This window comes from Diadema setosum, chromosome 3 (assembly GCF_964275005.1).
Source record: "Diadema setosum chromosome 3, eeDiaSeto1, whole genome shotgun sequence".
Lineage (NCBI taxonomy): Eukaryota > Metazoa > Echinodermata > Echinoidea > Diadematoida > Diadematidae > Diadema > Diadema setosum.
Genome location: NC_092687.1, coordinates 24,553,090 through 24,579,017, shown reverse-complemented (window position 1 = coordinate 24,579,017; position 25,928 = coordinate 24,553,090). Strand labels below are relative to the sequence as shown.

Here is a 25,928-nt window from a genome sequence, read left to right as displayed (position 1 = left end):
CCGCTCCACTAGTGTTTGTGTTATATTTTATTCTATTATCAGTCCCTGATGGTATGAACTTTTTGTGAACAGGGCCCCATGGAAGACCGGAAGTGACTATCATTGTCACTATTGAAAATGGGCTACCCTCCTTATGTATTTTTCTTTTCTGGGCCTCTATGTATGAAATGTGTTAATTTTTAGTAAGGAAAGAAACAAACAAAAACTCAAATTCAGCTTAATAATGATAATCTCTTCATTGTTGTTACTCCGATTGTTTTACACCCTGTTATTGTCCTATTCATCGCACAGCTGGCATGTCTTGGTAAAGATTAAGGGCTACACACGAAGCCTCATTTCTCACTTCACACTTTTCCTGAGTGTGTGCATTCTTTCCAATATTTAGATATAGAGAATATATATCATTAATTTAAAAGAGTCAATTTGATTGAGTTGCTTATCATTGTATAGCTTAAAGGAATCGTATGATTATGGTTGAGACCTAATTTCTGGTTTCTAACATGTTTGGTGAAATTAGAAACTTCATATAAAATGTGAAAGAGCGTGTAATTCTATGAGGAATTCAACGTCTATTAGATGAAAATTGGTTTTTGAATGGATGAGAAATAAGGAACAGCGATTCTTATAAAGCGTGGGACCCACACTTTCTTACGATCGCTTTGTTTTACTTTGTTTTTTGATGTTTCAGTCATTCCAAACCCGATTTTCGTCAAATAAACGTTGCATTCATCTTAAAATGGTATGTTCTGTACTATATTATAAGTGTTTTCTTGGTATCTCGCGAAAGGTTAAAAGCCCAGTTCTCATTTCCACCTAAACTGTACCATCCCTTCAACATCTGCTCTTTCAAGATATGTTTTTAACTAAAATTCCATGTCTGCCGAACTTTTGAAAACAAGTGAAATAGCAAGAAATGTGTCGGTAGGTTGTCCTATCTCTGTCGTAATATGTGAATGGCAGTCAGCAAAAGGAATAGCATATTATGGACGATAGTTGGGAACTGTAAGTGGCGGAGTTAGATGTTTTACTACCCCCCCCCCCACCCTTTCTATCTTATAAGAGGAGAAGCGGCATGATTTTTTTTTTTTTTATAATGACAAAAACTGAACATCCCTTCTTTATGCACGGAATGACAGGAAAATAATGAGTAATAATTGAATCCCATTGCAAAATATTATGAAGCAAGATTTTATTGTAATATGACTGATTCTTATGAGGGTTGTTGATAAAGTGCACAATAATTTATGACCCTGCATCACAAAACCAACATCAAGTCGTCAGACATGGGTAAGTGTGAACTAAGGAAGAGGCTCTGAAATGCAAAGACTCTCCAAGCGTTTCTTTACACGGCCGTGCTAGCTGTGCGATGAATGGCACAAAGAAGACTGATGTATTAAAACCATAGGAGGAATAACAATGAATATGCTATTTATTTTACGAAAGCTAAACGGCACGCTTTTTCAACACACAAATAAAATGTTAAATGTTAAATTTGTCCTTGATTAATGCTGACCTTTAAAGCAGTAGCATTATCTTTTCAAAAGTTGTTAGAGTTGAGAGTGAGGAGCATGAGCAAGAATTAAAAGAAAAAGAAATGAAAAAGGGCCTGATAGACATACCTTGTCACACTACTCTACCAAAAAAAAAAAGAAAAAATGCTGAAAACACAATTTCCCATTTATTTTATGATTCCAAACCTCAGAATATTGAAAAAGAATGAAGAAATATTTTTAGTCTTCATGTAATATCAACTCAAATCGAGGTTTAGTTGGTTTTGTGATGCACGGTCACATAATGAGGGCCTCAACTTTTTTAATTTTCTAGATGTTCTTGAATGTACGATAAAACCACTTTTTTAACTGATATAAATATCTGACTATTCGCAAGATCATTTTTTAATAGGAATTTAATCTTTATCCGTTTTCATCATGGTTCAACTCTACAACTAGTGGCTATGTCCGCTGGCTTAACTCTCCTGGCGAGATAACGCTAAACTCTCCTCACACTGGGGCAGAGATGACACACCTGATATTCTTTTTTTTTTTCAAAGAAAATCTTTTAGCAATGGAACTTAATAACAAAATTGATTTATAGGAGCAAAACAGCTTTAAAAAAAATTATGAGTCCATCATTCCATGTCATTTACTGAGCCGGTCATTTATCAACCACGCCCGTATTCTTCTAATCTGCGGCTAGCTCATCACGGGGAATCGCCGGTTGGATGAACTTGTTACTACTCTTTACCATCTCCACTAGTCCTGCCTAGTGTTCGTCAATTGTTGGCATTATAGTATCTGGATCATCACAGTTGTCAATACATCACGAGCAACCATGGGTAGCAACTTGTCCTCAACATCAAAGAGGGAAGGACAGCCCACCAATGATGCAAAGCGAGACCATCCTCAACTCCAGTCTGATGAGAGAATGTAAGATTAGCATTGTAGTCACGGAATATTTCTTTCAGATAGGAAAGTCTAATGGATATCGTTCATGTGGTTATTACTTTAAACGTTGATAGCTTGGTCGTGGATTATAATGCTTAACAAGTTTACAAGAACAAGAACCGAAATAAAAACGAAATAGGAAGAAAACAAAACAACAACACAATTGACGAGCATGTTTAAGCAAATGTAAAACAAGTTTGGTTGTTTCACATGTTTTTCATTCAAAATGATTGATTACCATGTATACTTTTCTTTACTGGCCTTAAAATCATCCGAAATTATAACATTACCAAAAAGGGCTTTAAAAGGCACTTTTGCCACGAGATTTGACGAGAGACGACTACATTTTTACGCATGTCCAAAATAATTAAAACAATAATACTATCTAAGCAAGTGGGGGCATTAGCATATACGGGTGGATAGAATCCATGCATGGTACTTTCTTTTAACCATACCACCTGGCCAAGGCATGTAAGTTCCACACTTATTTCTAGTATGATAAAGAAGAAAACAAAAACAAGAAATAGAAGTCTGACCTGACAGAAGACCTCAGAAAAAAAAAGGTACAAACACACGAAGATGAACAATTTGCGCTTGAAACTTGAATTTTGTTCAGTTTATGGAATCGACAAAGTACCTATTAGCTAGTATTTAAATGGGAAAGGCTGCACAATTATGAAATACGTCGTGGTGGACTCATGTCAAAATAATAACAAAGAAATCGCACACACTTGCACAAACACCTCCCCCCTCCCCCACACACACACATACAACAACGTTTCTTCGTTGGTGATCAAAACATCATTGACTTTTAAGCGCATAACCCTCCCAAAAAACTTCATAGCTTTGCTAATATGTCATCAATCTTTAATGTTAGTGTTTAATGTTAGTTGGGTGTGTTAATCTCTGCATCTCTAATCTAAGCATGGAGGTACAAAGAAAGCCCACCTCCATGATTTAAGCAATAATTTTGTGAGTTTGCTGGCCTATTAGATGTTGTAGGCCCACGTGGTGATTGTGTTATCTGTAAGGTACGATTAAGAACTGCTGAAGTTGGATATTACGTTTCATTAATAATAACTCGGACAAAACGCTGATAGCGGTTGGTCATTCGATCACGACATAAACAAAAATACGAGGAGCGAAATCCATCACGGCTCACAAAGAAGAACTTGCAATGGAATTCTATTACCCCTTGCAAACTGTATTAAAGGGCATGTCATCAATCCCAGGGTGGCAAAAGAGTACGTGTTATCTTTAGTCAGAAGTCTTCCATGACTATCCAATGTTGCACATGTAATGTATTTACTATTTACTTGGGACACAAGAGCCTTTTTGGAATCAATTGGAGATATAATGTGATTTACATCAGGTTTAAGAATCAAATTATAGATATTGATACTTCTCTTGAAATAAATGAAATTAAAGAGAAGAAAACGGTATCACGTTTCACATCAACCTATCACAGAATGCCTGCAAAACGGTCAGATGATGTGGACTCCCTTCTGAAAAACATTGCCAGAGATATCTCAGACGATGGAGCCATCGAGGACCTTGGGAAAGAGTTGAACTTCACTGTGGCAGAAATTCAGAACGCTATACGAACTAACAATCATGGTCATAAAGTAACGAACTATGGAACTCTCTGCATGCTTCGTGAGTGGAGGGATCGTGTAAGCCCTTCGTCACTTCGATCGGACCTAAGAGGAGCTCTCATTAGAGCCAATCTAGTTCGGATTGCTGAGACACATTTTCAATCGGGTTAGTCATGACACTGTTATATTAAGCACTTACAATTAAGATTAAAATAAATGAAAAAAAAAGGATAAGTAGTATTTTAAGGTGCTATATGGTAATCTTTCTGAAAGCAGTGAATCAGAAGACAAACAGTCCTGATCTTACTGGCTGTAGGTCGATATAGAAAGATAGCTACATTCAACGTAGGCTTAATTACTACATAGAAGTGACATGTTATCACGATAAAGTTTGGAATGGGTAATGTAAACACCGAGCTCTCCTAACATTTGCTGTCTCCCTTTAACGATCATGGATTTCTATTGTTCCAGTATAATTGTTGAAAATAAGGCAGAAATGAAAACAGTGCTTTTAGTAGATATGTAATCATTAATACTGAAAAAAAAAATGATAGTGGGTATTCATTTCCTTCTATTGTGTTGTATATCTAACTTCATTAATTGCTCTCATCAAACTTTTGTGGTTAGGGGTAGAGCAAACACAAGGTGTGTATGATAGTTTAATCATAGGACCCGCGGAAATTGTTAATGTAAGGTATATAATAGCCTTGTGAGACGCAGCATCAAGTATATTATTTTACGAGTCAAAGCCGTTGATGTGTTAAATGTTGGAATCTGTTGGACCTTTAATTCGTCGACCATGGCTAGGCTTTTTGCACGTACGCTGTAAGGGAATGATTTTCTTTACATGACATGCTTCATCTTGTCAAAGGCTTGTTAGAAGTCGAAAAATAGATATATTGTGTGTGATAATGTATAAATTGCAGGTCTGACTTTATCAACAAAGATAAGTTCCACTTGCTTATAGTATTGTGTTTTTCATGTATCCAAACTGGAAGTAATAAAATAATATCGCTGGTTTAGAAAAAAAAAAAGCAAGCCAATATGCCTTCTGTCATTGTAAGTTAGTTCGTGCATTATACAATTTCAAAGAATTCAACGGTTAGGTACTCAGTCACTAAGGATTATAGACAAAATGCAAGAAGTAGCAAAAAAAAAAAAACACGGAGACTTGTATGAATATGCTTATAAATCTGTGACTGTCATATAAATGTATGATTCAAGTTCTGACAGAAATATTATGTGTCGTACGTGTGTTAAAATCATATCTTTTTCAGGTCAGCCGTACAGATTATCAAGTGTTTGGCTGGTTTCCTGGAGTTTGTCTTTATGCAGTAACAAATATGCTTCCCTCGGAAGGCCACGCAGATGTCACCTTGTTTTCTTCTTGGCCGTTGTCTGTAGCTCTCAGAGATTCTTTGATGGCAATTCTTCGTGGATTTGAATGTCGGATATAAGTCTTTCAGCTTACGACGATTCGTGATTAGCAGCTGGCGCACACGGTAGGAGCAGAGCTTCACTGTACTTGATTCCACGACCCCGATTCCCTTCTCCGTTTTTTTTTTCCCCAAACGGTGACTGCCCCGTTCAATATCAGGAATGCTGAGGTCGACTCATACTCGACGCGCTACATTGCAGACAATGGCATATCGGTATTTCAGGTTATTCAAGTGGAGTTTCGAGATTCTCAAGTTGTTTCTTCTGAAATACTCATTTTGTTGTCCCATGAAGGTAAAGGTGAGTCATCCATTCTGTTTTTCTGCGGGGATGCAGTCTGCTTGTCCTTGGTAGGGTTGTTTTCTAGATCCATAATGATTGATTCTAGGTTGATCCGTTTTCTTTGTAGCAGTCTTAATTTTGAATGGTAAAGGTGTTGTTCTTGCTGATTTAGCCTGTCTATCATCTCGCTCGACGGCATCTGAAATGACTCCAAGGGAATCCTCACTGTCTTTCAAGAGTACTGACACTAACTTTGGAGACATTATTACTGATATCAGTCAAGAACAATGGCAGTCGTGACAGACAAGCTCACAGCAGAGAGACGGCGTGAAGATGCAACGTGAATTGCAACAAAGTTTCAACACACAGGCCTTCAAGACGAAACCTATTACATCAAATGATTTGTCACAATCTCAAGAAGTGTTTCCATTCTCCCCATTCTTTACGACAAGACATAGTCAAGGTGGAATTAGTTAGGACCAACACCATTCACAAGACCACAAACGTCCAAAGGAGTAAAAATCTCGTTGAAGGGAGCCATTTCCCCCTTCACCGCAAAACTTTTTTTTTTAATTGTGTCTTTAGCATTATATATATATATATATATATATATATATATAATTATATATACTTCTTTTTGTTTGTTTTTTGCTGGAACTTTTTTTTTTTTTTAACATATCAGTCCCCTTTAAATTTTTCAATAGTTGAAATGAGGATGATAAATTTTATATATCCTCGGAGCAAATACCGGCAGAGCAAACAGTGGCAAATGTCGCTGGGCGTTTGTCGTTGAGCATTAGTCGCAATTTTCCGGAGCAATGTATGTCGTGCCACCCTTGAAACATCCTTTATAATTCAGAGTCTTTTTCTTTCTCTCGGTACACACTTTTCCATAGTATGTGCTTACCTTCCTATATTGAAAACGGACAGGGGAGCCCATTTGAATCGAGTTATATACATCATTTTGAAACTTAAGTCGGCTCTTTGAGAATCTGCCCTTTCCTAAAAATACATGTTTTACGGGGGTATTTTGATGAGTTGTGATACAGGGACACACGCACAGACACACACGCCCGCCCACACACACACGCACACATTTTTACACACGCATGTATATAACATACATCTTCTTCAGTAGCTTTTCAGTTACTGCCCCAAGATTGTGGAACACACTACCACAACATATCCTTCAGTCGTCTTCATTGGTCTCATTCAAATCTTCTTCAAAGCCTTATCTATTTGTGATTTGTTTTTTTTTGTTTTTATTTGTACATGTGTGTGTATTGAAAGTAAATCGTAATTACAGTATGTTTCGTGTTGAGATTGTAAAGCGCACAGGGAACAATCATTTTTTATATGCGCTATAAAATGCCATTATTATTACTATTATTTTCATTATTATTATCATTATTATTATTATTATCATTATGTAATATACAACCCATGCACATGTACGTTGTTGAGTGAAATGCATTAATCTATTTCGTTGGTCTGTTTTGCTTCTCTATTAAGGATCGGTACCAACCGCCAAGTTGCTTACAACGGAACAAGTACAGCAGTGCAAAGAAGAACTGAAAGAGCATTACCGTCAGTCACGGCGCACGGTCACGTTGGATCCAATCAACTTTACGAATTGTGCTGATTTGGATGCAATCTACACGGATTTGAGTCTAAAAGATCAACATGGCGAGCATGAAACACCAATCACGTTGGAGGATCTTTTGACCATGGTAGAAAGCGGAGAAATTTCAAAGCACCTTCTGATCGAGGGTGAGGGAGGTGTCGGTAAAACAATGCTTTGCTCCAAGATCGCTTGGGACTGGTGTCAGGGAAGGCTTCTCCAGGATCTGGACATGGTGGTCGTAATTCCTCTTCGGGAGGTCAAGAACGAAACTAGCATCGGTGGTATTATAAAGGGATGTCTCTCTGATACAAACGCAGCAACGGCCCTCGAAATAGACAACTATATTTCAACCAATCTTACTAAAGTACTTCTCGTGTTTGATGGGTTCGACGGGTTTAGTGGAAACATTGGTGAAGCGAATAGCAGTGAAGTCGTTGACATTCTGGCATTGAATAAATGGAAGTCATGCAGGGTAATGGTGACCACACGACCGTGGCGAGCAGATGAATTTGAGATGAACCAGGATCTTGCCGAAGCTTACACTTGCATTAGTGTAGACGGATTCAATAAGGAGAATGTGTCAAATTACATCAGAAGGTGCTTTCGGCTTAAAAATAAGGAAGCTCTTGCAGAAAGTTTGATCAGTTTTATGGAGGAAAATGATGTCATCCGGTCAAACATAGCCCCGTTTCCCATTTACTGTTCAATGCTTTGCCTCATGTGGGGCGACTTCACTGAAGAGGAAAAAAAGAAAATGACAAAACTGCAAACTTTCTCTGAAATTGTTCGTGAAATGATATTGTTTTTGAAAGGGCACTACTTTTCAAAAGAATATAAACATTTAGAAAATAAAAACACTGCTGTGCATTTGCAGAAAGTTAGTAATGCAATCCAAGATATTGGTAAGATAGCACTGAAAGAGTTGATCAAACGGAATTTCTCATTTCCTGAAAAACGATTCGAAAAGTGTCGGAATGCCCTAGAAACATGCTGCAAACTAGGGGTTTTGACAAGGAAGGTTTCCGCAAGGAAGCATCGGCGCGATAGCTACGATCAAGCTGTCGTCAAATCAACGGTTTTCTTTCCTCATGAATTGTTCCAGGAATATGTTGCAGGGCTGTACATTGCAAATTTACACCACATTAATCGTAGAAAGTATGAGCAGTTGAAAAAATATTTTCTCAGTGAATTTCGACAGTTCCGCTACCTACTCTACTTCGCCTCAGCTTTTCGGAAAGAACTTAGTCTTGATATCATGAAAAAGTGTGATGACCAGGATTTCTGCGTTGACGTTGCGTTTGAATGTCAAACTGAGGAGGCTGCAAGAGCAGTGGGAAAACGATGGAAAGAATATAGCCTATCACCGTATAAGTCTCAACATGTCAATGCAGGGGTTATATACATGGTTCACAGCGGCCAAGTGGTGAGTGACACAGCTGGTGTATCGACTTGAAGAGTCATGGGAAGAGTATACATATATTGGAAATGAATATTTTTTTCTCGAAATGAATTGTTGTTTATGAGTGCGTATAATCCGTCTCCAGAGAAACTTTCAACCTCATTTATTTTAATCATACGGTCGTTCGTGGCTAATGAATATTCAATGGGATATTTTACTTTCATAACTATTTCCCTAGCATGGTATAAAGTTCAGGTTTGACTTTATTCACCCCTCTTGTTTGAGCCTACACCCTTCTGAATGATATATTTCTTTTATTTAACTGTATTAAGTTGCAAGAAAAAAAGTGAGAGTGGCGTTATAGTCACCTACTGTCTTGCCAGTAAGATAAGGAGATAAGTGTTGTAAGGCCTGAGCTGGCTGCTGGTCAATTTACCCCACAAGGCCAAAAAGGTTTGGCCCCATAGAGTTACTGGCAAGATGCTCGTCAACCCCAGTTCAACAGGGACCCCCTAAAAGGCCCCTCAGTGGGTATAATTTATTCCAGCGAGTCCATGGACCAAACTTAGTCTAAAAGAACGTCCTGTTCGTGTACATAAAATAAGTAAGCATAAAATCTGACAAAATCTCTGGTCGGGAAAGGGGTCGACAGACCCTAGGAATAACGAATCTTTGGAATAACGAACCTTCGAAATAACGACCCTTCGGAATAACGAACCTTCGGAATAATGAGCTGCAACCGTGCATGCAAACTACCCGGTATAACCTGGGACCCAGGGTAGTTCGCATCCACAAATACCAGATAGAAAAGACCGCACCCCCCCCCCCCCACACACACACACGATTGCAAACATACGTTCCGACATGACTCTATGTACATAGGGTCTACATAACCGGTATACAAAACATGTCTGGTTATGTTTCTACCGCCATGATACCGTAAGAAGTAATAATAAGTTTCAAACCTTTAAGCTGTTCATTCATACCTTTCGAATGTTACACATGGATTCTTTCACTTGACCTTGAAACAGGAACACTAAAGAGATTTTGAAATTGTGGAAAGTTGTACATGTATTGTGATATACTGGCCACACAGCCTACTTAATTTTTCATCATTATCTATTACCTGATATGGGACAAAAATATAGCTTTTCAGAAAAAAAAAGAATGTTGAAATAAGCCCTTTATTTTTAGTCGACATCAGTTTTAATCCAACCATAAAAGCAATAAAGGCCAGCTATAAAACATATTTTAAAACCTTTTCAGCACTGTGAGTTATTAAATATTCCTATAATCAAGTTTATGTCAACAAAAGAAGGTGGGATATGTCTTGGATTATTTCTTTTTCTCATACTTGATTATCCTCTTTAAGATGCAAATAGCAAGTCTGAAACCTTCGTTCAGTTTCTTTTAAAAACCTCAAAATCACTTTTTTTTTTTTGTGGCTGATGAAATCAACCCCTAATGTATAAAACAGGCAGGCAGAACAGCATTCTTGGCAACGTTTTTTGTTGTTCTTGTTGCTGTTTTTGCTTTTCTTTACTCTCGAAATTCCGATTCAGATTAAATTGCATTACATGTAGGGGAAGGTATGGTTCAGGATTGATATCCATCTATTCTCATACTCAATAGAGTATGTCCCCTCATAGTTTTGAAGAAATATCTGCATATGTATAAGAGTAATGAGAATAATTGTGGTGTTCAATATAAATGTATTTTATACGTATCTGTTTCTGAACTTCTTTAAAACATCACATAAGAAATTTCACTATTGAATGCTAGCTTTCTTTGACTTAAGTAAACAGTCTGAGAGAATACATTTGATCTTGTGTTCTCGGAGTTGTTTTCAGCACTTTTGTTAACTAATTTCTGGAGATACTTCATCTTCAGTTCCCCAGCCCCACACACAAAACTCAACCTTTGGTGTCATATATATTGTAACAGAGAGTATGATTGTCATTAACCGTGGATATCACCCACAAAGTTGACATGCTAGTATTACTAATTTCTTTCACGATAGCATGCATGTTGAGAGCATTTCCATGTGTTTATATCAGCACTCTTTTCAACTCCTCATTTAAGAAACACGTTGTCTCCCCCCCCCCCCTCCGAAAAAAAAAACAATCAACTTTCAGGTTGCCACATACCATATAGAGTTGCGATGTACTTAATGCTTGTGATTGGTTGTCATTAACCCTGGCAATGACACAGCAAGCCAGGCAGCATACTGCATGGTGCATTTAAGCTTTCTTATATTACTAAAATGTAGGACTATAAACGTTGCGCATGTTCCAATCATAGTCTTTAACTTATGAACTGACCAGTATTGACACATGCTTCATAGAAACATCAAACATAATTTCATACTTAAGTCTCCAAGAATGAAGCATGATTTGATATATTACTGAAGTCCACTAAAAACAAGCATTAAAAACTATCGTGTCTCATGAGGTGGATACATAATAATAAAAGATAAGCAGGTTGTATGGCCATTGAAGCAGAACCTCAGAATTTCAAAATCTCTTCAGTGTTCCCACGTGAAGATTCGTCTATGGTATCCATGAAAAAAAAAAAAAACATTCAAAATACCCCAGTCACTTATAAACACGGATGTTCAAGGATCTGCACGTTGATCCAGGGGAGATCCGGGATAGCTTCGACTTCGATGGAGTGTCCACGAGCGTTGGTAGGGACGGTACACACGGTATCAACACGGCAGCTACACGGATAAGGCCGGAAGAGCGCGGCGTCTACACGGACAAACACGGCAGCTACACGGCATCCACACGGGCCATCCCGGATTGCTCTGCCAACACGGCAATCCCCAGATGACGTCGGATGTTTTTGACATCCAAAGGTTACCTTGTTGGCCTCTCGGATGTCCGCAGATCTACACGGACATACATGGATGTCCAAGGATGTTCAAGACGTCAACACGGATCTCTCCCCGGAACACCCCGGATCAGATCGAACCCGAGTCTGGACTGAGCAATGTTGTGTGTAAGCATACCGTCCCCTCTAGCAAGAGGCAAAACACTCTGTCCCTCGGATAGGACATAAAATGGAGGTCCCGTGTATGAGAGAGTAAAAACTCATGCATGTAAAAGATCCCGCTTCATTCATTCATCGCAAAGAGCAGGGTGTTTAACCCGGTGAAGTGGTCCCACCTCACACCCAACTGGACCCCATGGAAGACCAGCTTAACGTAGCTGAATATGGGCTATCCAGCCATCTTCTCAGGTGGAAAATGAATCAAACAAAGATCCGGGATGGTCCCAGGTGATCCAGGAGGTCTATGTGACTGGGGCTAAAGGTATCAACATCCTATAGGTCTGACAATGTGCAAGATATCACGACTGCAGAAACCTTCATTCTGTAACGTGACATGTTTTGTGTACCGGTATATAGGCCCTAAATTGATTTCATGTGTTAATGTATGTTGGTGTGTGTGTGTGTATGTGTGTGTGTGTGTGTGTGTGGGTGTGTGTGTGTGCATGTGTGTGGGGGGTTCTTTTGTGAAGTTCAATGTGCGGCTACAAACTTTGCTGGGTCACAGGGTATACAGAGTATAGTTTGAAGACACAGACCTTTAGACGTAAAGGAGTCTGCGCCAAGACTACCACATACATGAACAATACCCATTTACACTGCACTACGCCCATGATTGCGAGTTCTCGCTGCGTCCTAGCAAAATGGCCTTGACGCACCACCGCTTCAAGGCAAAATTTTTGCTTGGACGCAGCAAGAACTACAGCGTATCGAGAGCGCAGCAACAACTTTTAATGGACGTAGCAGAGTCTGCATGGCCTCCGCAGACGAAGTTTCCGCGACGGGAATTTTCAGCATGACAAAAGTCCACGGGGGCATCCCACGAGACCGACAACCACGAGTCATACGGTCCACGAGACCGACATCAATAATAGGTCCATGAGTCACACAGCCCACGAGTTATACGACTCAGGAGTCATACAGCCCATGAGTTCGACACTACGCACAAAAGGCTCATGAGACCGACACTAAGCAAACATAGCCCACGAGACCGACACTAAGCAATAAATTCTCATGAGACCGACACTAAGCAAAGAAAGCCCACGAGACCGACAGTAGGCAAAAAAGGCCCACGAGACCGACACTAAGCTAAAAAGGCTCACGAGACCGACACTAAGCAAAGAAAGCCCACGAGACCGACAGTAGGCAAAGAAGGTCCACCGACAGGATAAACAGCGCCATCTACATGTCCATCACCCGTACAGGGTGTTCCATGAACCGAAAAATTACATACTGGCGGTTGTAATTTCGTCACGCTATCAATTGAAAGATGGTGACCATCTACATAATTATGAACGACATCAAACATGTAATTCTACATACTTGGGGGGGGGGGGGCAAGTGTGTCAGGGAGCGACATTGTAATCAAGTAGAAAAACAGAATTTTATTCTTCATGCCCCCCCCCCCCAAATAGAAGAATTAGTATTCTTAACCCCCCCCCCTTAAGAGACAAAAAAAACCCCGACAAATGAATTCAAAAGAGGGCAAGAACGATGTATGGATTAATTTTAGAGCTTTGATAATGCCATCGTGCTATTTTAATATGCTTACCCAGTTTTTAGCTAGAAGATGGACAGGACATAATTTTTACCTCTTCTCTTTCCCGATTCACTAGTTACTTATTCTATTTTAGATATTCTACCCTCCTGCTTGGAAGTTTTGCAGTAAGATCTATTTGTAATTTTCTCTGTAACTATAATGTAATGCTACTGATTAAAACGTTTTATATTGCAGGGATTCACCTCAATTTGTGGCTTGTGTTATTCTCCTCCAAACAGTACATTTTTTCGTGAAATGCAATAGCTGTTTTCATGGATGCATCTAATTTTTTCCAAATCCTTACGCTACCTTAATAGACGATTACGTTATTTTTTTTTTTAATTAATACTAATTCAACACCCTCGCAGGTTTACTGTGGAAAGATCTGTTACACACTTTTACTGTACTTTGTTCATTTTTTTCACAAACAAACACCCATGCAAACACAATTAAAGATTCTGATCATTTCGGGTGGGGGGGGGGGCAACTGATGGGGTTACACCCTGCCGGAGATGGCAACTATTCTTTTCCATCTCTCATATCTTCCTATGCTATTATCAGGACACCCTATACAATTTATTGGTCTATAGGTGGCGCTGTTCATCTTGTCGGTCTCGTGGGCCTTCTTTGCCTAGTGTCGGTCTCGTGAACCTCTTTCGCGTAATGTCGGTCTCGTGAGCCTTTAAAGTGTAGTGTCGGTCTCGTGGGCTTTGTTTGCTTACTGTCGGTCTCATGAGCCTTTTGTGCGTAGTGTCGGTCTCGTGAGCCGTATAACTCCTTGGCTTATTTTACTTGATGTCGAACTCGTGGGCCTTATTTACTCAGTGTCGAACTCGTGGGCTGTATAACTGGTGGGCTGTATGACTTGTGAGCTGCATGACTCGTGGGCTGTATGACTTGTGAGCTGTATAACTTGTGGGCTGTATGACTCGTGGGTGTCGGTCTCGTGACGTGCACCCAAGTCCACGTAGCGAAAGCGCCATCGCAGAAAAGACCTTGCGAGGTCGTACTACCATCTCCATCGACGTAGCATAGACGTAGTGTGCATTAAAATAACGTTGCAAAAATTCCGTCTATTTCCATGTCGTGACCACTACGCGGCAACTTTTTTTTTCTTTTGATAAAACACTATCAGTGCCTTTATATCCGGAAACCGAATATAAGACACATTCTCTTTCAAATATTATGGTTGTTTTTTTTTTTTTCATAGACAAAATTATACACTGTTCACAGCTATTGTTCATATCAATGTCAGTGTTACCTGATCTATAGTTTTTTAACTAAGGATCAAAATTGGGAAATGTTTTTAGTAACATCTGTAGTATATATTAATATTTCCGGTATTATACGTATATTAGGGAATGTAAGTATATAATATGCGCCACGGAGTTTCTACCCTGTATATTCAAAGAACACAGAGCCACGAGTCACAATCTGATCGGACGTAGCAAGGAAGTAGCAGGAACCGTTTAGACGCCGCAGCGACCACGTCTTCGCGCACTATAAACTAAGTAAAACTATAAACGCCATCAACTTGACATGAATTTGGCAAGGACGCGGCGCGGACGTAGCACCGTAAGGAATTTTTATTTTCCAAAACAACGAAGTTAACGCGACGTCCTAAGCAATTTTCCTGATATTTAAAGGACGTAGCTTGTACTGCCTCTGGTGTATATGAAGGGGGTTTAATACCCCCCCCCCCCTTAACACAGAGCTATATTGGTCAGAATTTTGAACGATGTACAATTGAGCCAAAACAAGGCAAAATTTAAAAAGTAGGAAATTCTCCAAATTATTCATCTTACCTGAAAGAGTATAACTCAAGCTTAAATATGAACCCAATTATACTAGGATTTTCCCAGAGGAACAAGTTTTTATTCACCGCTGAAGTTCACCATGTCCAGAGCAGCGAACGTCCGTGAAAAATAGTACTGCACATACACTTGAATAACATTTAACATAGTTTGCAAAGATCTGATTCAGTTCAAAATCCTAACGAAATATCTTTAGGGACACGTGTACGTGCTTGCAGAATATTAAGCTTGTACTCTTAACCTGTACGTAATGGTAGACAACTGATGATTTAACTAAATTCGTCGTTTCTGTTGAAATATTGCTCTTCCGCTAAACACTTTCTCCACTTTACGCGCATTTTACAGAAACTCAATATTTTGACCTCTTATTTCGCTATCCCATACTTTAATCCTCACTCCCAAATAATAACATACCTTTTTATGATGTATCTGATCTAGGCAGTCTCTATAACCCAACAAACATAGCATATTTTGCGTCACGGAGGTTCGCATGTAGCTCACGGACGTTCGGAACAAACAAGATGCAGCTCTCTTGAGTTGGAAACCCATTCTTCTCACAACAAACAGCAATTTCATGTCGAGAACAAACTCCTCTGCAAAATCCTGAATAGATCTTACCAATTATCAATTATATAAGCTTGTTTATCTTCTCATACTGAGGTATCAAAGAAAACAATTTTTCCATCTCTCGTAAATGAATGTACAAACGTACGTGTAATCTCAGTGACGTAGTCCATCCTTGAGAACGAATATATTCATCAAAATTTCGTTATCATGAAGTAAAAATTCAGGTCCTAAATTTGTTATCTTAAGTCTACAATGCAAAATTTTGCTTATAACGAACATGGTCACAGCTAAAATTATGACAAAGAATTAACATAAAAAGACAACAGAAATGTACTCCGTTATAGAAATACGAAGTTTAGCTGGGGAGGGCAAAGGAACACGTTGGGAAGAAATCCCTCTATGTTTGCTCCTTGTGTTACACACTGTTACCGAGGAGAATTTGTATTATTATATTAGTCAGAAATGATAATAGGTTCGATACTGCGATGTTTCGTCATAACAAGACACAATAAGTCCATATAAGTTGGATGCATGTTTGTGACTTCGATATCATACAATATGGTTTGTTATAACAAACATTTTGTAGCGCTTCATTTTGAAGGCTCGTTATTCATACAGTTTGTCGATACGAAACTTGATAGAGTTCGTATAATTATGAAGCTTTTTTATTCGGTAAATGATAGGAATCTCCGAAGGTTAATCGAAATGTTTATTAATTGGAACATGAAAAATCATGTTCACTTATCCAAATGTGGAGAAACAAGTTAACAACTAAAATCCTCCAAATTTCAAAACCTCATAATAACCGTTTTCACCTTAACGAATATCAGGCCCTCTCCACTTTTACAAGAACGGACCTAAGAATAATGATCCTTGATATTTATTTTCCGGACTAACAAACTTTCGGAATAAGAAATTTTTTAATAACAAACCTCCTTAATTAACTATTTTTTTTTTTCATTTTCGGAATAACAAACCTTTGGACATCGGAGGAACGAATCTTAGGAAGAGCGAACGTATCAAAGTGTAACCTTAAACCTATTCTTAATCATTACTTTGTTTAACAGGTGTTTTCAAAGAAAGCGCAAAAGCACAAACAAATTGACGATCTCTCTGTCTCTTAAATGTAAAATGAAAAAAAAAATCTTGGAAAAAATTACAAATGAATATTGCTTTTCATTGATGAGTATAAAACAACACCATGTGATGATAAGCGGATGATTTGTGTGTTTTCATCAGACAATAATTGTATACTGCATGATTTTTGTTCGCTTGTGACGGCATTTCGATGAATACAAAACATAAACAAACAAAAACTTCTCCAGAGGAATTTGGTATAACGGGAGTGCACTGGCAATTATTTTCTCTGTGTGTTGGAGCTCGATCCCTTCTCTGTTTCTCAGTCATTTTCATTCAACTGCTTCCATGCACGTCCTTTTGAAACTTTTCCGTTTCTTATTCAACACATGCTCATCACAGACTTCTTCCGTCATTATCCTGAATGTGATTGCGTAGCACTTTTCGGATTTGTTTTGATTTGTTTTGTTTTGTTTTTGTTTTCTCTTTGGTCGCAGCATGTTCAGGCTATTGAGGGAATGAGATAAAAATCGTCATGAAGGGAAAAATAAGAATGAATTAAGGCATTTAATATCATGCCAATTACAGCGAACGTCCGTTATGGAGACCAAAACTGGATGTGTTCTGTTCGAGACGGCAGCTACCATACTCAAAAGATAAACACTTAGAGCACCTGTCACTAAAAAGTGGCACTGATCCTCTTTCTCCTAGTATGTAATCCATTGACTTATTCAACCAACGAACATCCGTGAAAAAAAAAAAAAAAAAAAAAAAAAAAAAAAAAAAACGTTTTCCGGTTGTTATTACAGGTAAATTGAGTGCTGAACGCTATTCACTTTCGGGTATGAGCGGCTCGGTGATTTGGTAATATTTTCAACTAACATTAATCTTATGTGCAGTGATATATTTGTAATTGTCAGAAATTTCCTTTCTCGGACAGAACGTCCGTGAGCGAAACTTTCAGAACCTGTAACAGTACAAATTGTTTCCAGAACCTCATTAGAAAGAAATTTAAACGCACAGAAATTAAAGATTACGCAAAATTCCATTTTCCTATAACTTTGTTTTAAGTGTTTAGCTGTTTTTTGTACAATTAGAGGGAAAACAAGCGTAAAATTGTGAGTAAATTTTGAATTGCTTGTTCATCATGATCACATAACGCCTTGAAAATTCTGAAACTACTGCTCTAAACTCATTTCCTACTTTGTAAAACTTTATTTGTCGCTATTCGAGCCAAAAGTTTTAAAGAATACAGGACACTTTCGGGACAAGTTATCCCTATCGGAGGGATTGTATACGTCACGGACGTTCTCTGGAATTATCACGGACGTTCGTTCTACTACTAGGGTCATGTTCCAGGACGGATAACTAATCGGCAGAGAGTACCTAGCCTTCCTAACTCTTTCAAAAATTTGAAAATGTATTGTCAATGCAAATTATAAGAAATTTGACATCCTTACAACATATGTATTGCTGAAAGGGGGATCAGGAGGTGAATTTTCAGAGAAAATATTAATTATTTGCTTGGTTTTTGGTGAATTGCATGGTCCAAAAACTGCGGGCGAACCTCAGTCCGCTCCAAAAATGGCATGCAGCTCCTCGGCTAGAGAGCCAAAGGTAAAATGCACCTTCGCCATCAAAGCAAGATGGTGTCCCACTCGAAAACGTTTTAATCATCACGGACGCTCTTTTTTTCTTGGAGGTTCGTCTAAAAATATAATGTCGGTTCCTATTTGACAAAGGATGGACAGAAACTCAAAACAAACATATCATCGTGTTGCTAGAACTTAGTTGATTACGACTCAGAACAATATCGCCAATAACGTTTCATGGGCTACGATCTTTATTAGAAAATAGCGGAGGCACGTCCGTGACGAGAACTGAGTATAATTTTGCATAAAAGAATATTACGTCCCATGTACAGCCAGCAGACGTACAATTTTTGCAGAATATGTTCATTAGGTGGAACACCAAATTGTCGTATACGTTACAGTTGGGACAACAAAGTAGAATTTGCAGCAGCGATAGAAATAAAAGAATCACGGACGTTCGTCTGTTTAGGACTTTCATATTTCAATTGTTCTCTGTGATTTTATACGTGCTCATAAAGTTCTTATAATTTTGTGGTACATACCCATGATATGTCAGATCCAGAACATGGTCAGATATTAGATGCCACGTACCAGTAAAATGCACATCATTAGTTTGAAAAACAAAAATTATTGTGAAAATAGCGTTTTTACCGTATTTTTACGCTTTAAGTCCATGTCAAATGAAAAATATCAGGCAAAAGTCAACCAAACCATATATTTCCTGAAAGGAAATTTACAAATCTTTGAGATGACATGAAAAAATCTGGTTTCTTAGATCATCCTGGCGTGTTCTAAGGGAAAGAATGTCATAAGGTACGAAAATTGGCAATTGTACATCGTTCAAAATTCTCACCCATATACGTTTATGGGTTCTCGCCTCTTCCAAGTAAAATGGCCTTGACATCTTACTTGGACGCAGCAAAAACTCTGTGTGAATGGTCTTCGGGGACAAAGTTTCCCCTATAGGGGGTTTCTCAACGGGTTTTGCGTAGAGTTGCGTAGTGACTACGCAACACTACGCCACTATACGCTATGAGAACGCAACTTTCATGCCGAGGGACACAAACTAGGTACGCGAGATGTACGCAAAAAATCAAACATGTTTAATTTTTTTACGTACCCTCCGCGTAGAGTGCCGATACGCACGTTTTGCGCAAGTCTACGCAACACTACGCAACACGACGCAACTTTTCGCAATTTATACGCAACAGTACGTCACCAAACCGTGTTCACACGAAAGCACTTTTGGAGCTCGCGTATATAATGCGTAGGCATTAAAGTAGACTTGCTTAATGGTGCGTTCCCACTGCCGATCAGATCAACTCGATCAATCCCGATCAAGCTTTTTTAGCCTGGTCGGGCTCGCTCGGCACTGGTATTCGGGGTCGATCTACCTTGATCGGCATCGCTCCTGCTTCCTTCACGATAATTTTGGACATGTCCAAAATATTCGAGTAGGAAGCCCGAACACCAACAGCTCGGGTAGTGATCGAGAAGAGATCGAGCTGATCGGGAATCGGTCGTATAGAAATCTAGTGTGGTCGGGACGGATTTTTCCCCGAGCTCAGTTCCCGATCATCTCGAGTTATACTCGAATGCTACACGATTGATTTCAGATCATCTCGATCCAGGATTCATCAGTTTCGTGAATAACTCGACCGCTACACGACCGATACAGGACTGCTTTCGATTGATACTCGACTAAACTCGATCATGCTTCGACCGGCACTCGATCAAATACCGAGCACATTTTGACAGTGGTTGCTGCAGGTGCAGACGTACCCTCTTAGCACTCATTTATTGTTCAGGTATTAAGAAAAAAAAAAAACATATGCAGTCCTTGGTCACGTTAAAAGGTTAAATGTCGTCAGTATCTGCAGCCACTCCTGGCCCACTGAAGAAAAGAAAAGGGCCACGAAGAGAGCAAAGACAGCAAACCCTAAACAGTAGACATGGCAGAATTAAACTTTCCAGACAAAAATACCAGAAGAAAAAAAGGAACCACAACTGAAACTGAGAAAAATTTGGTATTCTGGCAATATGACTGTAACGTAAAGGGAAATTTTCTAGATTATTTACTTTACTTATAAATTGAGAAATGTTTCTTGAATTCTTTTGCTAGCTTGTCTGTTTCAAAGTTGAAAAGTTGGTTGCGTTGATATAAAATCTATTTCTTACGCTGACGTGTTAAAACAGTAGTTGTAACGTAGATTCATAAATGCTCAGTGACTAATTACTTTCCTTTTATTTACGTAGATGTTACACTTTTGCTTCGCTTAATAAGGTTTTTTTTTTTTTTTTAATTGAGAGTTGTATGTGCATTGCTTAAAGTCCACCTTGATATCGATTGGCTGGGATGAGTTGACAAAAAAAGATAAACAACCAAGATTTTCATCATTTTTTGCTAGTGTAAAATTTTATATTGCTTTTTTTTCATAATGTACTCTGTTCCACATATCAGCACACTTCATGAATTTAGAAACTGAAATGATACACGTATTTTCTTTTACACACTCTTGGGCCTATACTTTATCAATGATTACATACATATTTTTCATTCACTTTTTCATTCTTTAATAATGAAAACAATAATGACAAAGATAACACGACTCATTAGGGTTGTAGAATAGTCAATTTTTTTTTCAGGCCTATGTTTCATTTCAGACCAAATGAATTTCAGCCCACCTATCGTAATGCACTTAGGAAGCGTGGCGGTGTAACATCTTTTTTTTTTTTTTATGAGACATCAAACTTAGATTTGCCATTCTTCACATCCACTGCAAATATCGAATGCATATGAACGAACCCATATACATGATGTCCCGGCAGACAGAGTGCTACAAAACTGTCTCTTTTAAAAAGATATGAGCGACTGAATGAAATCGTTACATCATTCAATAGAAAGAACACCTCAAATTTTATTTGACACAATGATAATCAATCTCCATGAAAACTTGTGATTTACAAAATCTATAACTTTGGACACTGATATCCTACTTGACTGAGCGATAGAGAAGCCGTAAAAAACTGATAACGAATGCGTCAAAAATAGCTACTGAAAACGGATAAAATTAATGAATACAACTGAACGCATTTTTGTACCTTTTTGAGTGGCTCATAATCAGTAGTGATCAGTCTTTGTCATCGTTTTTTTTTTCAGGAAAAATGACTATAGAATCGAAACGCCTGCACGAGAATTGGTGATTGTGGTTTCAAAAAAGGAAGTGTTCTTCTATCAACTATAGGTTTTCCCGGCCAATTTCGCGCTTTTGTCAGTCCAATTCCCAATTGCTGCATTCAATTAATAGCAAAATATACCATAAATGACATGTTCGGTAGTTCAATTTTATGATTTCCTCATTCAAATTCGTTTTGGAGCATTCAAATTACATTTAGCCTCATTTTAATCAACACCTTTTCAAATTGAAATTCGTAAAATAAGTACCATTCGGTTATTCGTTCTTTCAGGTTAGAATGATATAGTCACGTGATCACGGACATGCTGCTCTCGTTCATTCAAATTCATTTTTTGGCAATCAATTTAACATCTTTTGCAGTCAATTTAGCACGCATGTTTATGGTTTGCTTCTTTCTTTATTTTTTTAACATAGTTATTGTTTTCCAAGCGTCATTACATTTCATATTTTCGTACTCATATCAGAGATTTTGGCAACATTTTTTTTTTCTTGAATGTGCTTAGTGACTCTTCAAGTCCGAAGATAGTGCAACATGTGCATGGCCACAACTTGTCGCGCCGTTGAGCGCTTTATTCCGTGTGTCGGCCAGTTGTAGGAAGTCAAGGTTCTGATCATCAAATATTCCTATAATAGTATCTTTTCTTTCCTCTTGAGAAATACGTTGTATGTAACTTGTGCCGTCATGCCTGTAAGAAGATGAAGTTAAACTCGAGTATTGGTACAGGTAGGCCTAAAATGTCATGTATGAAAGAAAAGAGGCGTTACAGAACAGCAAACTCGAGTTATATAATATGGTCAAAAATACGATACTTTTACTGCTTAATAGTGCGTGGATGAAACAATAAGTCCCATAAAAATACGCGTTTAAATGTTATCACCTTTTCAAAAAAGATATAACATGACGTTAATTTCAATGAACATGTTAGGAATTTGACTGCCCGTACACGAAATTGAATGACTGAAATACCCCTTTCGCCAGCGCTGGCGAATTTGAATGACTGAAGAGCACGTGCCAATTTGAATGCCCGTTTTACGATTTCGAGAGGCACATGTGCAAATCTCATTGATCGGATCAATGCTAAATTGAACGAACAACTTGCGATTTTGAATGACAGAATGTGCAGTGATGAGGATTTTCGCTAAATTGAATGAACCTTTTATCAAATGGACTGACAAAAGTGCGAAATTGGCCGGTGAAACCTATACTAAAGATGATTATTATTTCTTTCGTTCATTCACGCTTTTGCAATTAATAGTCAGTTTTATAGCACTCTTTTGGGCCACGCCGTATTCAAGCATAAATACTGAGTTGCCTCATATATCCAAACGAATACTGTAACCAATTTTTCTCTCACTCGATCACTGTACGAACCTGCCGACCCATTTGATGCAAGATCTTACACAGATCGAGTCATGTCGATCTGGTCTAAGAAGTTTAGTAAAAATCGAGTATTGACCGTGTAGCGATCGTGTATTGATTGTGTGTAGATCGGGATGTTCGAGTAGAGATCTGTATGGTTGTCGAGGAGAGATTCTGGAGATGTCGAGAATGGTCGGATGTGGATCGTAAAAGATCGAATAGCGGTCGGGAAGGGATCGTGTTGAAGGACGATCGAGCATTTGGTCGGGATTGCTCTGGTAAAAATAGGTGATCGGGATTGATCTCGCTTGATCGAGTTGATCTGATCGGCAGTGGGAACGGGGCATAAACCTGGCATACATTTGTACAATGCTGCTTACAGTAGCCTAGCCTATTATTATTGGTGAAGATTTTGCATTCCAGTGCCTAATCAATGTTGAAAAAACTGCTTGATATCATTCATCCCATTGGACTCTGAATAGCTGGTTAATGTATAGCGAACTTAGCAGTGCTCTTCGAGACTTTACTATATAGCTTATGTAGGCTTGATAATTGTAGATTGCCGAAAAAGGAAGGAAAAATGGTATGTTAAGAGCAAAAGTCCTCTTGTTCGTTATGCATGTCTCTAGTGATCAGGATACAGACAATTCGCGAGCACTAGTAGACCCAAACTCATTTTCTACAGCCCCTCTGGCTCCTGAAAGCCTATAGTTGTATATTTGCTGCTGGTGAGTCATGCCGCGAATTGACAGAGGCTTCATCAGCCAAGTACTCAGCGCAAGAGCGTCATTTTCCTCAAGGAAGTAGTCGAGTGGCTAGTCATATGGGGCAGAGGGTCTGTTGCAGAAAGGTTCAGCTTTTTGGCTTGAATACTGGCTGTCTTGAAAGGGCTCCACGTACATGAAACTGTGGTGAGCGTCTACAATTTCCAGCAGGATAACAGAAGAAACCTTCGACGTGATTAAAGACGGGTCTTTGCAGGTTTCTTGATGACAACAATGTTTATGAGCAAATCGAAATCCACATTTTTATGGTCTTGTAGGTATTGTCAGTGGCCAGGAACCTCAAACTTGCAGCAAATATTATGTTTCAAAATTTTCCAGAAGTTGGCGTCTTGTTTGTAATTCTAAGGGCAATTCGTGTCAGGAGTTCACTGATTGCCAGCCTGTGGCGCCATCCTTTTAAAATTTATCATTTTAATGAAGAAAAATCTTCAGCATAGGCCCTACAGTTCTTTTTAATCATTGGTTGTTCATATTGCCATATCAATGTACAGGTCGACGCTGGATCCGAGGTTTGACCCACACACTCCTTCTCATTCTTGCAACAACTCGTTTTCTTCTCTTGTCGTTCTTGAAAAGCGGTAGCTTAATTGTGCATGCACTGGCGGCATGCAAATTTACGCAACTGCAAGCAACTCTACGTGGTCTGTACGCCCGACCTATGTTTGTTTTATTTTTTCTATGATCAACCAAAAGAGGGCGCTTGCACACATTTTGTTTGTTTTATTTGTTTAAACACGGGTAAAAATACTTGCACTCAGACGTTAGGCTGTTTTTCAGCAAGTCCGTATGATACAGTGTACAAAGAACGTATAGGATAATACGTAGACAATAATTGGTATAACGAAACAAATAGATGAGGGAAAATATACATAATTATTTATATGCACAACACTCTTTACAAAACAGTTAGACAGTAGAATGTAGTATGAAGAGAAAAAACACAATCTCGGAAAGCAAGTGATAAAAAAAAATATTACTCAGAAATACAAAAAACTCATAAATCAAGAAAGAAAACAGCATCGATATCCTTCAGAAATTGTGCTAACCTTGTACATGTTCTCGTGGCTTCAGGTAATTGATTGAATAATTGAGCTGCTATGTAAACAGTACTCCTTTTGCAGAAATTGGTCTTTGGTTTTGGTTACAATACTTTAAATGAAGAGTTCCTCAGGTTGTAATTAGATACTTTCACGTTCACTTGATAAGTCAAAAAATCAGGCAAGAGGCTATTTAAAACTTTGTAAATAAAAACAACACGATCTTTTTTTTTCACTTTGGCACTGAGGCAGTCAATAGGCAGCCTCCCATACAAATCTCGTCTATTGTGACGATAATCCACTTTCAGAACAGTTCGCAGGGCTCTGTTCTGAATTATTTGCAGTCTTTTTATGTTTCCAGAATTTGGGTTCATCCAGATGGTGTTACAGTACTCAAAGTGAGGACGAATCATTGTATTATACAGGGTTAATGCAGTGTCTTGGTCAGTATATGGTCTTGCCCTTCTTAAAGCGTACAAATTACGTAACACTTTACTTTTTACACTATCAACCTGTGATTTCCAAGGGAATTCTGTGTCAATGGCAACACCTAGATATTTACAACTTTCTACCTTTTCTAAGTACCATCAATTTATTCTTATACTAACATTTTTACGATTACGCTTAGTACCTATGAACATACATTTACATTTTTTAACATTCAACATAAGCTTATTATGAAGTAACCATTCATGCACGCCACTTAAATCATCATTAACAATTCTTTCAAGTTCAAGAGGATCAGTGGATGCATAATTAATGCAGGTATCATGCGCATAAAGCGACACTTGATAATTTCTAACTACCCGAGGCAAATCATTCATATACATGATGAACAACAAAAGTCCAAAATACTTCCCTGAGGGACCCTACAGAGCACCTCGCCCTCCTTTGAATCATTACCATTAATTATAGTTTGTTTTCTTTTTTTCTGAAATAATTTACAAACCAGCATATAGTATCCTCGCAAAATCCGGAAAATCGTAATTTTTCAATCAAAATATCAAAGGCTACCATATCAAAAGCCTTTTAAAGATCAAGGTAAACCACAACAACAACTTGTCCAACATCTATAACTTTGTTAACATTTTCAGTGAGGTTTAATAATGCCATTTTTGAAGAAAAATTTG

General features: G+C 38.4%; 1 protein-coding gene across 1 annotated transcript in view; it reads left to right on the top strand.

Moving 5' to 3' along the window:
* The first annotated feature begins 2,331 nt into the window (after nucleotides 1–2,331).
* The window catches only part of LOC140246707 (uncharacterized), a 71,833-nt gene continuing 48,236 nt past the window's right edge, over nucleotides 2,332–25,928 (top strand). Inside the window, exons 1-3 of the mRNA XM_072326044.1 lie at nucleotides 2,332–2,426; nucleotides 3,913–4,205; nucleotides 7,271–8,805. Of these exons, the coding sequence (XP_072182145.1) occupies nucleotides 2,332–2,426; nucleotides 3,913–4,205; nucleotides 7,271–8,805 (1,923 nt within the window). The remainder of the gene's footprint in view (nucleotides 2,427–3,912; nucleotides 4,206–7,270; nucleotides 8,806–25,928) is intronic.